Here is a 16,068-nt window from a genome sequence, read left to right on the forward strand (position 1 = left end):
TCTAACAACATTGGGTTAAGTCATCAGAATTAAAAGGCTAAAATCACTGAACATAGAGGTGACATTACCAGTCTCTCTTCATTGCAAATGACACTTCTACACTTTGGGATCTTTAATAACCATAGTGTCAGGACCTGGATTTTAGATTTCATCAGAGTTCTAAAAGACTCTTTTAAAAATAGGAATGAGTTGTCTTAGGTTTCATCTCTAGTCATGTATAATATATAATTAAGTTATTAAACAGCAGAACATTCAAGTTTATAATGTTTACTATTGTCTCAGTATTTTGAGTTACTTTATGCTTTTTTGACAATGCATATTACATCATACCATGCACTGTCATAGCCAAAAAGCAAAGCAATTGCCTTGAATATCTGGACTATTTCAGGAAGCATATTAAGAAGCAGAACACTTTTTGAAAATCAAGATGAAGGACACCCCACAGTTCTAAAGCCCACTACAAATGTCTGAAACCAGAAGTAAGCTAATGGGGCCTGAAAGGGATGTAGTACAGCTGCCACAGTGAGGCACTGCGCACAGTATCAGCACTAATCACCCACTCAGCAAAGGCTTACACAGGTCAGCAAGGGGCAGGGAGCTTGGCCTATCTCCCAACCCCACCCTAGTAAACCACCTTGCAGCTTGAGAACCTGTTATGGTGAAACAGGGTACATGACACAAGATTTGTAAAGATTTAAGACCAATTTTTTAAATTCAGGAACGCTTTGTACATAGCTGTGAAATCCAGAACAGCTGGTCACCTTACCAGTTCATAACAGGACACCAAGATTCTAGCAGTAATGAATGATGGGAAAATAACTCACTTACCTTAAATTAAAACAGTACATTTATAAAATTAAATTTAACTAAACTCATTTTCAGAATGAATTTCACCAGAGAATACATGCTAGAGTAGAAAAAAAGGTGAAGAGTCAGCAATCACTATTCAATATAATGGACTCATAGCTGGGAAGTGGTAATGAAACCTAGTTCTAGCTTCCATTTAGTTCTGGCAACTGTTTCACTTGAATTTGAGTAATGGCTGTAGGTTCTAAGAAAGAATTTCCCCAAAATAGCTTCTACAGAGATTCCTCACTTCTTAACTAAATAGTTCCTTTAACATGCAAATGTATTGATTTATTACGTGCAGAGTTGGTACCACTACAACTGATTCAGGTTGACATTTCCAAGATGCAGTTTTAAAAAAAATCTTGGTTTACACATATCCAGGAAAGGCTAATCAGAGAGAGGAAGCTAAATCCTGGGTCTGAAGATTTCAGTTGCCCTGGGTATGCTCCAGTGTAAGACTAAAAGGCTCGAGCAGGATTCGAGGTGCCAAAGCAAGAGCCCAAAGACCCTGTCTCCTGCAATTTTAGTTCTGCTGCTGGCAGTGTGGAGGAGGAAGCCTTGCCTAGGTGTTAAATGAATGACACCCAGTAACTCACAAAATAAAAACTCTACTAAAACGCAATCATGGAACAATGGAGAACAAGTGAAGGTTAGCTCATATAAAAAAGCCTTTAGGAGATATCTAAAAGGGAACCTGGATAACTGAGAGAGATGGGAAGAAGCTATCATCCAAAACAGATGGGGAAAAGCTAACATCCTCAACACAATAACACATAGCACAATGAGATCCTTAAAAGGTGACCGGTATCTCAGCACAACTACTGGGACCTGCAGTTGCATGTTGTTTTAATTTTCCCCTTACACCTTTATATAGTATGGAGAAGTGAAGAATGTTAAGTTCAAATCCGCATAGCATGTCAGCGTGTACTGGCCAGTCAGTACCATCTGAGATGCTTCAAGTCAGGGCCCACTGAGCTGGCTGCTACAGAAACATAATAAATAAGCCTGTGGTACTAAGAGCTTATTTTCTAAAAGATAAGAGAGAGTTAGCCATGTTAATTTAGGGCAGACTTATAAGGGCTGGCTGGCACTTTATAAACTACCTTGTTCAGAGAGGAACAAGCTTTCATAGGCTACAGCATACTTCACCAGATGCTATGAACAATGAGTTAATCTATAACAGGAGTGGGCAAAATATGCCCATGGGCCAGATTCAGCCCGCCAAGGGATTTTATTCAGCCTGTGGTGGGTCCCTCAGTCCTGCCCAGCCAAGGCCGTGGCACATATGGCCAGTCCCACTGCCCCCAGGCACACAGGGCATTCAGCCAGGCGACTGGGATGGGGCTGCAGACAGGCAGGGAGCAGTGTCTGGGAGTGAGATGCATGGGTGGGGCTGGAGAGACCCTCGGACCTTGGAGTGGCGACAGCGTGAGGCTGGGGTCTGGGGCAGAGCCGCGATCCGTTGCCTGCATGTCCTTGAGACAGGTGCGGGTTCTGTGGGCAGGGGCATGCAGGGAGCAGATCACAGCTTGCCCCAGCCCCACGCTGTCACCTCTCCAAGATCCCAGACCTGTCTCCAGGCACAGCTCCCCACCTGCCTGTGGCCCCATCCCATCCACCTGGCGGCATGCCCTGACTATGTGGCTCCTAGCCAGTCTCCATGGAAATCCCAGGATCACAGTGTGGTAACAGCACAGGGCTGGGGCCAGAACAGAGCCCGCTTCTGCAGGCAGGGAGATGCAGGGAGTGGATCACAGCTCTGCCCCAGCCCTGTGCTGTCACCGCCCACAATCCTGGGGTCTCCATAGAGACCAGCTGTGACCCGCGAGGGCAAGGCATGCAGCCACACAGAGCCACGGGCGGGTTGGGAGCTGTGTCTGAGGCTGGGATCTCGGGGCAGTAATGGCGTGGGGCCTGGGCCCAGACCCAGGGCAGAGCCACGAGTTGCTCCCTGCATGCCCCTGCTTGTGGAATCAGTGCCTGTCACAGGGGCATGGGGGAAGCATATCGTGGCTCCACCTTGGGTCCCAGCCCCATGCTGTCAATGCCCCGCGACCCCATCCCATCCGAGCCTTGACCACCAACTCCACTCGCAGACACCATTCCTGCGGAAGAGGAGCAGTGCTGATTCAGCCTGCAACACCTCAGCATAACTCCTTATGTGGCCCACAGGCCCAAATAATTGCCCATCCTTAGCCTATAAGGCAGCTCCCTGCCCTGCCTTCTGTCTAAAAGACAAAAGGTAGCTGGTGATGAGAAACAAGGGCCAAAGTAGGTGGAGGAGATGCAGAAACAAATTGAGATCAAGATGCTTTGCAGAGAGCTTTCTACTGATACAATGTGGTTGTCGAAATCTTTTCTTCAATATTAAAACCATTTAAGACTTTACTGTATACATTCTCACCTTGCTTTCCCACATAAGCAATTACTGCAGCTGCCACAGGAATACCAAATGATTGCAAACAGCGGGGTAAGTAGTCCATAAAACATGTGCTAACACTGTTGCCTGGAACATGGAAGCACATGAAATCCTGCTTTAAGTAGCCTGTATGTTTTTGAGCTGTTCCTTTGCAATAATGTTTAGAGGCTTTTTGTTTTTTCAGTGATATATTAAATCTGAGAGCCCACTAGAGGCTGCTTAAGCCTGACCCATATGAACTGTGAAAAGCTTCAACAATCTCAGCTTCATCTCTCAGATTTTCTGGAGTGGAGGCATTTTAAATTAATTCCTGAGATATCCAACAACCTAGATCTGCCACCTTTATACATCACCTACTGTTCCTTTGCACTTTCAAGGCTGAAAGTCTCAGCTCCAAGCTGTCAGTGTATCCCACTGGAAGCATTTTCTCTTCAAATGAGAACCACGGAAACTGACAGAATGGCACTGCACAGAGCATGCACCAGAACCAAACCTCATTTCCTTAGAGCAAGGATTTTGACTATTCAATGGTGTTGGTCCATTTCAGAGGCTCCTAAACTTTTTGCATGGAAGTGCAGCAAGGAACTCATGCACAGAATGAAAAAAGTAGCATATATTCTACTCAATGCACTCATGAAGAGAAAGTATCATGAGAAACAGGGACTGCTACAAATCCTGCACAGCCTTCCAAATATGATTACAACAGAGCCTGGGAAAGGGTCGTTTCAGCTTTTATGTTTACCATTCATGATCTTCAGAGTGAATACTGGCATTTAATCAACACTGTGTAGTGCAATGTGTATATCTGTAGGTCTTTATAAATAATACAATGAGCATGGATACTCTCTTTAGTCAGATATCAGCTTTCACTGAAACCATCTTACTAAAATAAGGAGAGCGCACTCTGAAGGACCATTGTTTTTGAGAAAGGGAAAGCTTCCACATAAAGGAAAGCATCCACATAAACAGATCCCTTTGTAAGGCCTTGTCTTTTGAAATAGCATGATTTGCTTTTATCCCTTGCAAAGGGTAGAATTAACAGACAAAACAGTGTTCACAAATGCCAGAACACTTAAACTTGGATCAATACTTTCTTCCTACATTTGAATTCCATAAATTGTTGATTTCATCATTTCCCTGCGAGGAATCCATCCTCAAAAGATTTCTCTTTATACTTTCAATTGTATGCAAAGATCTACTGACTGATTTAGAAGTCATGAGGCCAGCAACTCTCTTTTCAGGCTGTCTTTGAACATTGAGTGATACTTAATACTCAATATAACCAGGCTTTTCATTTTAAACTGCACAATAATTACTTCCCACTTCAGAACTAAAACACAACTTACCATCCTAGACTTGTTCTCCAAGTGCCCTGGCAAGCATGGACACATCTGACAAGGAACATAATGGATTTCCTCAAGGGAATCAGATCTTTGCTAAATGCCAAGGACAAATCATGACTATTCATGCATAACACAATGAGATACAGTATGAGAAATGACACACATAAATAACTGGGTCCATATTCTGGAAAAAAAAATCTCTGCAGCTGAATTTCCTCAGTTCAGCCCAAGCTAAACCATATGCAATACAAAATACAGACAAATATAAATGTACATATACTCTTTGTTCATATTGATATCAGAGAGGTTGCTCCTTCGTCATACTGGTACTATGCAACAAACTGCAAATTTAAACATATCACACTCAGGCAGAATATTCCAGTAGGAAATGCAGCTAAATGAATCTTCACTATAAATTTTACTGGATGCTATGTTACAAGCAGAATCATATGCATACATAAACATACAGAAATCAGAAGCTATCAAACAAAGCAACTGAAATTTCAATTGGCTTGATATATAGAATGCAGCAACTGCCATTCCCAAAGACTATCTTAAACAAAGAATGGAACTGAAAAGGGAGAAAATAAAAACAAATAAAGCTGCATTATCAGCAAAAAATAGTTGTTTCCGTTACTTTTACGAACCATTAGATGACACACAGAACAAAGCAAAAGGAAAGGTATAAAATGCTTAGCAAATAGAAAAAGGCTTTAAAAGCCTATTATATTTAATTAAAAACATTGTTTATGAGAGAAAGAAGATCTGTAATTAAATTTAGAGTTCCAAAACTATAATCATTGATCTGATCAAAAAATAAAAAAGGTTTACCTTCTCGTTTTCTCCTCTGGCTTCTCTTCTGGCGGCCTTTTCTTTTAGCCTTTTTTCCTATAAGAAATTACAAGAACAATTAAAACTTTAAAGTCACGGCGGTTTTTATTTTTTAAGAGCAGAATAGTTTAAAAATTCAAATTGTTCTGTGATTTTATACCCATTTTCCTCAAGATATCTAGATATATATGCTAAACATCAGTAAAGTAAAAACAATGAATAAGTTATATTACTGAGGTAGTGTTGGGGAGCTATACTCATGATGGTTTAGGAAAGTGAGAGAAGCAAAGATTTTTGTAGGTGATATCTTTTATTGGACCAACTGTGTAGTTGTGACGGATATAAGCAAATTCATTCATCCTGGTTCTACCAGGGAACATTAAAAAACCTTCTTAAATTTATTTATTTTTAGGCTATAAGATGGCATGAATCTCTTAAAGAAATGATGCAATAAGCATTTTGATAGTTGTTGTTTTTCTATAACAAGTTATTTTATTTTAACCACTAAAAATATTCAGACTTCTTATAGCTTTCCTATGAAAGTTTGTAAGTAAAATGGCAGTTTTTCCTACTCTGGTCATTGCAAAAACAACTTGAGATCTCAGTGCCAAACTACATTTGTTAGCTTCCACATCAAAGCCAATAAACTAAGACTCTAAAATATAATTTAGGTAATAAATATGTGAGGTAGGAGCCAGAATAAAGTCCAGCTCTCTGTTCCATAGGGGAACTGGCTCTTCAGTGTGTTAAAACAGCAGAAATGAAACAGCAGGTATGATGTAACACACAGGGGAAGCAGAGAAAATGGTGCTGTGTGTTGGCACTGTCTAACTTCATTTATTTTTAAACCAAAATCAAGAGTATTCCCACATTAGCTCTCTTTCAGCTCTTCCAGCTTACAGAATTTTTGAGAGGTACGTACAGTAACTACGATGCATCTCTACAATGGATTTTGAGCAGCACATACAGTGACTGTGGTGTGTCTCTATGATGGAAGCTCTGGTGATAATGGTGGCCAAGACACTTAGCTCTAGTTGATATTTAAGGTTGTCACAAAGGACAACTTTTTGCTGGTATTGTTTGCTTCAGGGAAGATACATTCACTGGTATAAAACCATGTACACCAGTACAATGTCTTACATCTTCCTGAAATGGAATGAGCTATATAGGCAGCAGCATATTTTTACTCATTTAAATGTGTCCATAATAGGAAGGTCATAACTAGGAAGGAGTAAGGTTGGAGTATTGTTGTAGTTGTGATGCTCCAAGATATAAGCAAGAAGCAAATTTGTTTTTGTCTTATTTTTTTACTGCCCCAACTGTATAACAGTATTTATTCACCTAACCGGTCCCACCTTAGTCAGGGGGGGAGGGAAATGGGACACATGCTCCCCCTGCAACCAGTCAGCGACCAGAGGGGGAAGGCAGGATCCTCCCATGGCCAATTGTGTTGACGGGGGGAGGGGGGGTCCTCCTGCAGCTGACTGCACCAACTGGGGGGGAGGGGCTCCCCCTGAAGCCAATCACACTGACCAAGAAGCAGCTGCAGCGCTCCCAGAAGCAGCTGCCCTGCTGCAATCCCCATGCACCCCCTACACAGCACCACATGCACCTTTCTCCCAAAAAATCAGCCCTCCAAACCTGGGGTGTCTCTTAAGCAGGGAAGATGTTTGGGGTTTTTTTGCTGGAACACAGCAAGAAGAAATAAAACCATTAAAACCATACTCTAATGGCTATGAAAATGGGTTCCACTTCTCTCTGCCCAGCAAGCAGAAGGGGTGTAGTCCAGTATTAAGCTTCTTGCAACCACTAAGGAATTTGTGGTAGCTACCAGCTGAGTACCATAGCTTGTACCTGAACCAGCAACTGAGCTGGCTCAGGCCAAGTGAACTGCTGCATACCGTCTACACTACCTTGATGAGGTTTGTGATATGGAAGCAACACATTATCATTTACAGACAATTATATATAGTATGTATGTGCGTGCGCATGCACACACACACACACACACACTCTATAGAAAAAAAAAAACAAAAAAACCCCCTATCTTTAGTTGCTACTGCTCTTGGAAGGATCTGAGGCCCAAGCCTTATTACTGCCCTGTCCCATCAGAAAGTTCCTACTGTGTCAGCCAGACTGTCTCCTGAGATGCCACACATCCTGGACTCTGTATTTCCAGGAAGACTTAGGCTCCTGGCAGATGTTACAGTTGTTCTGAGATTAACGTGTTAACTATGTGATAAACTACAATATGTTAGAGAAACTTATCACAAGATAATGAGCCACAAAAATGGCAATCTGGGCTCAAAGCTGTTACAAAATGTAAAATATCTTTGCAGCTCATTTGTATCATGCCTTAAGTTAAATTTGTGGCATGTTACACTTAGGGTAATACTGCTTCAGCAGGTCCTTCAGCATCCTGTGCTGGACTGCTTTCTGGGAAGGAGACTCTGACTCATAATTAATCGAACTTGATATTGTAGCAGACGTAACGCACCTTTCTCCTCCCTTTTTCCAATCAGCCTTCAAAACTGCTTCTTTAAGAAGCCATTTAGCATCTCTCCCCTGTAACAGCCAGACTATAAACAAACACTTAACATGACATGTTGTATTTGTTTGACCCAGGGAGAGATGGGGAAGGAATTTGTTCAGCACCCTTCACAACAAACACATACACAAAAGCACCTCATAAGGTTCTTGGCAAGTTCAAGGCCTGCTATTCCTGCCTCTCCCCACTCACCTTGCCCTTCGCATGAGTCTCACTGGATCTGCACATGGGTCAGGAGAGCAGCTCCTTCACCCAGGGGGAAACCAGCTGATTACTTATGCCCAGCACAGCTGGGCTAGGGAAAAGCAGCTGGGCAGTGATAGAAGCTAGGGACAGACATTACACATAAATTGGTTTAAGTGGTCAGAAACTGGTTTAAACCTGTAATAGAACAAACGTTCAGTGCACATAAACCAGTTTGAAAATGGCTAAAACTGGTTTGAGATAAACCTGGTTGAATGTAGTATCAGACTTAACTGATTTGGGTCAAACCAGTTTCTGCAATGTCTGTCCCAGACCCCTTCCTGGTTTAAGTTTAAACCAGAGTCCCCCAGCTTCCCAGATGCTTTGCAAGCCTGGGCGGGGCTCTACTCTCTGCTCCAGCCCATCAGGGCTGGCTGCACCCCTCCGCTCTATGGCTGGAGCTCTGGCAAAGACTACAGGGACAGTAGAGTCTGCCTGGCTTCTGCCTGCTTCCCCCACCCCACCACTTCCTGCTCAAGCAGCGATCCCACCCCACCTTACACAGACACCTCTCAGCATTAGCTAGCATACTACATGCTAACTGCAGTCCATGCTGTGGAACACAAGACAAAGGCAGACAGGACAGTGTCCCCTTAGGGCTTTTTGGAGCTAAATCAACAGGTAGCTGGTAATGTCCGTCCGCTCCTTCCTTGGAAAAAGTTGTTAAAGACGAACTTGAACTAATGAGAGAATCTTTTGTTTTGTTTAATAGGCTGATAAATGTTAAGAGTTCCCTGTGTAACTCCCTGCTGTGTAACTCAATGCTCTGTTATCAACTCCCTGCTGGCTCCCTTGCTGGGTGGGAGAGGGGGCAGACCCCTCCTTAATCAGTGTCCTGCCTGGGCCTAGCCACACTCCCCCTCAGCTCAGCACTATGGAAGGGAAGGCTGCTTTAGCATCTCCCAGCTTCTAGCCTGATCCTAGCTTCTAGCCTGCGGGCATGTGCCAGATTTCTTCAGTCCAGAGGGGATGTCTGTACAGTTACGAATCAGTTCAGCCTAGCCAGGTTAGACTAACCTGCAAAGATTGAATCAATTCAAGCTCAGGCTTTTTGAATGTCTGTCCCTAGCCCTGAAGGCAAAGATGGCAGCCCCTGCCAGCAACTTTCCATCTCTCCTCCTGGAAAGCGCTAGCAGAGAAAGTTCTCAAAGAGCCTTTCCCCCTGCTATGGATAGTTTGCCCTGTGAATGTGGAGCAGGTCACTTGGCACAACATTTCCACTGAGTGCTATTACCTGTTGCTTGACAGAAATAATGGCTGCCCACTTCATACAGTCAGCTGTGACTCTGCAAACATCTTTCCCCCCACCCCTACGTTCTGCTTTCCAAAAATTAAATGTGCATCTTATTTGAAGGTATGTAGTATAATGAGAAAATACAGTAGTAAGGAAAGATGTTAGAATAGCTATTCGGCAGAAAGTGCCTTTCTTTAGATTCAAGTTCCTGAAAGTTTGCCTAACATTTCTCCTAATTATACAGTTTGCCCAATAAAAGATAGATATCACCAAAGAAGCCTTGTTTCTCACCTAATTATGCCAACACAGTTAAGCAGCATCAGGTAGATGTAAACAAGGTCAAAGCTGGAAGATAACTATGGGCCTTCCTTGCTAACTTGTGGAAACAAAGACCAAGAAATACCATCCCACACACTATGGCAGAGGACCACAATGAAAGGGGCAAAAAACATTTTTTTTTAAATGGCACAAGTTTGATGTTCTTGATTTCACGAGATTTCAGAAAGAATAACCTTCACCAAGAATCTATCATTCCACGTATAAGACCAAACTCACTAATTCTTGTGCAGGGAGATATAATCATACCCCTTTTTACCAGGATGCTATTGTACCATGCCATGATAGATGGCATGACAGCTTTTTAGAAGTCCCATGCCAATGGACCCAGATTCAATGCATCTTATTACTATAGTTCATGTACTCCTCATTATCCTCTCCCCCTTCCTTGTGGAGGAATTATGCATTACTCCAATCTTTTATTAGTGTAGGGTCTAGAGTCTACACTGGCATTGACCCTCTAACGCAGGGGTCAGCAACATACAGCCCATGGGGCCCATGATCCAGCCTGCATTTGTGGGACTTCAGAGGCATTGGAAGTCAGGGGACTTCAGCAGCAGTCAGTTTCCTTTCTCCATGGTGGGGGGGTGGGGCATGGAGAAGCAGTGGCACCTGAATCTTAGCACCCACTGCCCACCTCTGACCTCAGCTGAGTCATTCCGGCCCACAGCCTAAAAAGGTTGCCAACCACGATATTCTTTTCCTCAAAACAAATAACAGAGGTTTTGGAAATCCAAGGCTATTACTGCCTATCACAAACTCACTGAACAATCAGTACCCAGTCACGACTCAGTGCTTCAGGTTTCCCCAGTGTAAAATGGGGCTGATAATGCTTAGTCACTTTTATACGAGTATTTCAGAATCTTTTAAAAAGTTGTGATATAATTGCAAAGTTTTATAACTATGTTGGATTACAACAGGAGCAGGCAAAATACAGTCCACCGGCTGCATTCAGCCTGCCAGGCCATTCTATCCGGCCCGTGGGGCCCCTAAAATATTTAGAGAATTAATATTTATCTGCCCCAGCTGTCTGTCAAAGATAACAGGAGCCAGGGGCAGTAGGACCCAGGGGGAGCTGGCAGCAGAATTAACAGCTGCACTGGCAAGTCCAGCTCATTCCGTATCCCCCCCGCCGAGCCCCAGCCAGAAGCCTCTGCCTAGCAGGGGCTGCTGGAGGCTTCTGGCCTTGGACTCTTCCTGCCTCCCTGAGCTGAGGGAAATACAGATAAGGAGGGGGAGGAGGAAGGCAAGGGAGGATTGTGGGCAATTGCCCCAGTCCTCAGGGCTGGCCGGATCAGCTCCTGCAGTCCCAGAGCTGCAGCTGGGAACCACATGGTGCTGGCCAGCCAGCCAGCCAGTGGGCAAGCAGGGGAGCAGGAAAATGGCTGTGGCAGGCGGGGAGAAGGGGCAGCAAGCAGGCGCACAGAGTGCAGCAACAGCTAGGCAAGGGTGTGGGTACACCGGGGCCAGCATTGGCAGGGCCCAGCATGGGGCAGCAGAAGCTCAGGGCTGGGCTGCCAGGGGTTATATGGAGCTGAGCTGGCTCCCTCCTCTCCCTGGTTGAGCAGTGAAGGCTGACTCCATGAAACCCCTGGCAGCCCAGGCCCTGTGCTCCTGCCACCCCACTCAGGGCCCCAGGAGACCAACGCAGGCCCTGCTCTCCCACCCAGCTGTCACTGGGCTCTGCGTGCCCGCTCACTCCCTCTTCCTCCCGCCTGCTGCAGTCATTTCCCCACTCCCCCCCAGCATCACGCAGTTCCCAGCTGCAGCACCAGGACCACAGGAACAGCTGAGATGTGGTGCCAGTGCTAGGGTGAGGAGGAGTGGAGGAAGCAGCAAGAGAAGGGCAGCGATGGCAGACAGGGGGCAAGTGGCAGTGTGCGGGAACACAGGGCCCACACTAGTGCCTCAGGGCCAGAAGCGCAGAGCCCAGGATTGCAGGAGCATTGGGAGGGGTCTGCCTGCTGCAGGTGGGGGGGCAGGCTGTGGGCAAATACTCCCTGCAAGCCACAACCCTCCCCTGCCACCCTCCCCACCACACACTCACAGCCCCTCCCCACAAAACCCACACCCACCCATACCCCACACATTCAGCCCCCCACAAATCCCACACACACACCGTCCCCCACATGCCACATACCCATAAACCTATACCCACCCTCCCACAATATACAAGAATAAGACTTAATTTTAAGCTATTATACTATCATCTCTATGTACACTACACAAATATGTGTAAATCAAGAAAAAAATATATTTTTTAATGAAATTAATAAATATTGTAGTACATTTGATTTTTAGAATATCATTTGGTATTTTTCTGGTTCAGAGATGGCAAAACCCCTTGCTGAAAGGAGTAATTCTGGGGGGCTATGGGAGGGACTTCTGATGGCAAAGGTCAGGGGCTAGGGGGTAGGACTTCCAGGCCCAAGATGGCGGCCAGAGGGTGGGGTACCTGTCAAGGGTCAGGGCTACCTATGCGGCCCTTGATGGCCTGCCAAAACTTAGTAAGCAGCCCTCCACCCAAAATAAGTGCCCACTCCTGTATGACGGCATCATAGACTATTTCACTGAGGTCAGACTTCATTAGCATTCTATTCCTCTAAGATAAAGAGTTAATTTAGCTTTGCAGTTTTATTGTACTCAATATTTTCATCTAATTAACAATTGGTCTTATCTTAGAAAAACACTGCATTCATTTTCAGCAATTATTGAGGAACCACCCACACACATACCCCCAGGCAAACTTTAATATTTAAAAGCAAATCTCCAAGTCCACTACTGTGATGTGATCAGCCTCCTAATATATTTACATAGGGTAAAAACCCTTCATACTATAAAACAAATACTCAACTTCTTGTTCTGGTAAAACAGAAAGGCTCTTTGCTGTTTTGATCTAACTGTTCAAATATTGAAATACTGAAATTTTTCATCGCCACCTATATTTTTAAAATTACTGTCATATTTTAACATAAGCTACCATACTGTTTCTTTGTGCAAGTCAGCTGTCAAATGGATTGAGGATTTTAGAGAAAACTTTACAACCCCCAAAGCTTTTTATATTTAGAACACAGCAACATTTTTTTTCACTGACTTGTACACCAAGACAAACTGCCTGCATTAAATATAACCAACAGAGCATACATGACAGACTAAGATAGCAGTACTTCTATGGTCAGTCTCCTCCAAAGAGATAGGAGTAAAAAGTAGTCTAGGAGAATATATTTGCAGGAAAAGGTACATTAGAATTAAGCAGGGAGACAACAGAAATAAAAAGATGTTCAGGGAGGTGGGGAGGAGAAAGTCCTGTAACTTGGAAGTAGGGAACTGTAGGAATAAAGAATGGCCAAAAGTCAAACCGAGTAAGACCTAGCAAAGAATACCATATTTACTCAAATACAAGACAAGGTTCCACCTCCCCGCCCAACTGGCACGGGAGGAAAAAGACCCTCCTCTTATAATCACATACAAGGAAATCTAAGTAAATGCACTATCATTAAACTGCTGCCAAAAGCAGCATGTATTCAGCAGAAGTAACAACTATGAAGTTGATTAAATGCAGACAACACTAAGCATGACTATAAAAACACATGGCCAACATTGGGCAAATATGCTGATGTGAACTTACTACATGAATAGGTTAGCACAACCCATTTGAATGAGACATACGGTAGTGCCCATTAAGCACAGTCCCTATCACCGCCAACTCTCAAGTCATGGTGAGCCATGACATTGCATACCCAGAATCCCTCTGTCAGCCCCCCTCTCAAACTGGTACATTTGATTAGTGTGGACCTGCTCTCCATGAAGTAAAGTCACACCAGATTGCCCTGTGCCTCATCTGCACCTACATTTTTGGAGCATCCTAGGACATGTGACAAGAACAAATGGTACTAGTCATGAGTGGCGGAGGGGGCTAATTAGCACATGGAGGGTGGTAATCTGGAGTATACATCCATACTGAGCAGTGCTGAGCTATGGGGTCACGACCACACTAATCATATGTGCCAGGCTGAGAAAGGGTGCGACCGAGGGATTTGGGGTGAACAGTACACAGTGTTATGGCTCACAATGGCTTCAAATTCTGTTCATTCTGGTGGTGCCCAGCCCAGTGAAGTATGTGGTAAATCACGAGCCTTTTGGCTTGGGACTAATACTATGCACAGAAGATGCCCAAGTGCTGCTCAAAAGTGTGTTTATGAAACATCTCTGCGAAAACTTGAAGCAGTTTCAAAAACAGGTAACATGCATCAATTCTGGATGAACTAGGTGTATAGGTTGTAGCCGTATTGGTTTAAGGATGTAGGCAGACAAGGTTCTTAGGGTAAATCCAATATCTTTTATTGGTCTGGTTGGTCTAATAAAAGATATCGGATTTACCCTAAGAATCTCGTCTTCCTAGGTGCTATGTGCAAATTGTTGCAGCCATGTTTAATTTCAAGGTTATTGTTTTCAAATTTTCTCTTTACTTCCATGCGGTCAGGGAGAGCAGGGTCTGACAGTAAGGGGAGGGGGAAAAGGCTACCAAAGGAAAAAGCTGAGGGGGAAGCAGAGAGCAAACGGCTCTCTGACCCCCCAGATTTATTTTCCCTGCTGTAATAGTGGGAGGAGGACAAGTTAAAGACAAACCTACAATAACTAGATTCTATATTTGGAAAATTATAACATTTATAATTTTTTTCATATACAGAATCATTCTTGGAGCATCATCTTATAATCAGGGTTGTCTTCTATTCAAGTAAATACAGTAGTAGAACAAACAAAAACAACAGGCTGTGTAGCCAAGAAATATAAAGCAGGGACTTCTATGCACTGAAAGTGGTATTGTGATTAAAGATATCATATGCATGACCCCAAAAATAAACGAACGCTTTGCCTTAGTTTTCAAAAAGGCTGATAATGGAATGAAGAATGGTTGATAAGAGAAAGGGTATGGAAATGTATATTACTACTTTTAAGACGGAAGCAATACTCAAGAGTTCAGAGCAATCAAACTGCAGAAGCCAGATATTGTTCAGCCCAGAGCTCTGAAAGAACAGACACACGACACTGAAAGACCGATAGCACTTTGAAGAGTGGAGAAATGAAAATGGATGTGCAAGATCATATACATAGGGAATTACAGTAAGAATTTTTGCAATAAGCTGGGATCCATAAGTGAAAAACAACTGAGGACGTGAAAGCCAATCACAGAATGACCAAGTGCTGCTCCCAAAATGAAGATCCCAACATGATTCTGCCATGGGAAAGGCATATTTGGTCCTAGGATGTTTCAAGCAAGTAATCTTCAGAAAAAGTATGGAAATATGAATGTCACTGTACAAAGCATAGGCAGACAAGGTTCTTTGGGTAGATGTGATATCTTTTATTGGGATATCCCACTAGCCTATCAGGTATTCTAGTGGGGACTATCAATCACTTCTGCTGGTGTCCTTCCAATTTGTATGAAATATTTAAAAATTAATTGGGCCAGAGAGAGAGCTATTCAAATTTGAGTAGTCAGATTTCTAGTGTCAGACTTGGAGGGCTTTTAAATTTATAAATAATTTTTTTCTCTTATTGAGAGATGAACAGTAAGTAGTACACAGTAACTGGGAACCTGGTTCTGCCACTGGAGGAATACATAAGTATAAATAGTCACATGGCAATTTCCCCATCTTCAGGAAAGCAAGAGAGATGAAAGTTTAAAAAAAAGGAGCTTGTTGAACGACTTGAGAAAAGTGCCTTTCTTCAGATGGCAAATTTCAAGGTTATTTCAAGGGAGCAGCTTCCAAAATGGGCAGCAAAGATCAGGAAGCAAGAGAGCTTAGTAATTTGAATCATAGAAAAACAGAACTGGGGGACGCCTACTCTAACCCAATGGCTCTGACCCCCCTGAGTAAACCACCCCAGTCAAATGTTTATCTAATCTGCATTTAAACACTTCCGAAGAGAGAGATTTCACAACCTCCTAGGTAAAGTATTCTAGTACCTTACCACGCTCAGAGACATCCTCTTAACACCTGAAGTAAATTCCCTTTGCTGCAGTTTAGGCCCTTTACGTCTTGTATTGCCCCCCCCCCCCCTTGAAACAGAAAACCAACAGCCATCTTCTTTATAACAACCCTCTATGCTAGTACAAGCTAGTAGAGGCTGTTACCTTTTGTCATCGTTGGTGACATGTAGGGGGTGCACGCGGGTGCATGTGCACCCCCTGGAAACTCCCCCGCAAAACTGGAAGTGCTGCCAAAAGTGCACTTCTGGTTTCACCACTGGCTCGGCGATT

General features: G+C 43.7%; 1 protein-coding gene across 1 annotated transcript in view; it reads right to left on the reverse strand.

The window, feature by feature from the left end:
* DDX10 (DEAD-box helicase 10) overlaps positions 1 to 16,068 on the reverse strand; it is a 356,705-nt gene that overhangs the window by 110,501 nt on the left and 230,136 nt on the right. Inside the window, exon 17 of the mRNA XM_025214105.1 lies at positions 5,443 to 5,499. Within this exon, the coding sequence (XP_025069890.1) occupies positions 5,443 to 5,499 (57 nt within the window). The remainder of the gene's footprint in view (positions 1 to 5,442; positions 5,500 to 16,068) is intronic.

Source organism: Alligator sinensis, unplaced genomic scaffold (genome assembly GCF_000455745.1).
Source record: "Alligator sinensis unplaced genomic scaffold, ASM45574v1 scaffold702_1, whole genome shotgun sequence".
NCBI classification, from domain to species: domain Eukaryota; kingdom Metazoa; phylum Chordata; order Crocodylia; family Alligatoridae; genus Alligator; species Alligator sinensis.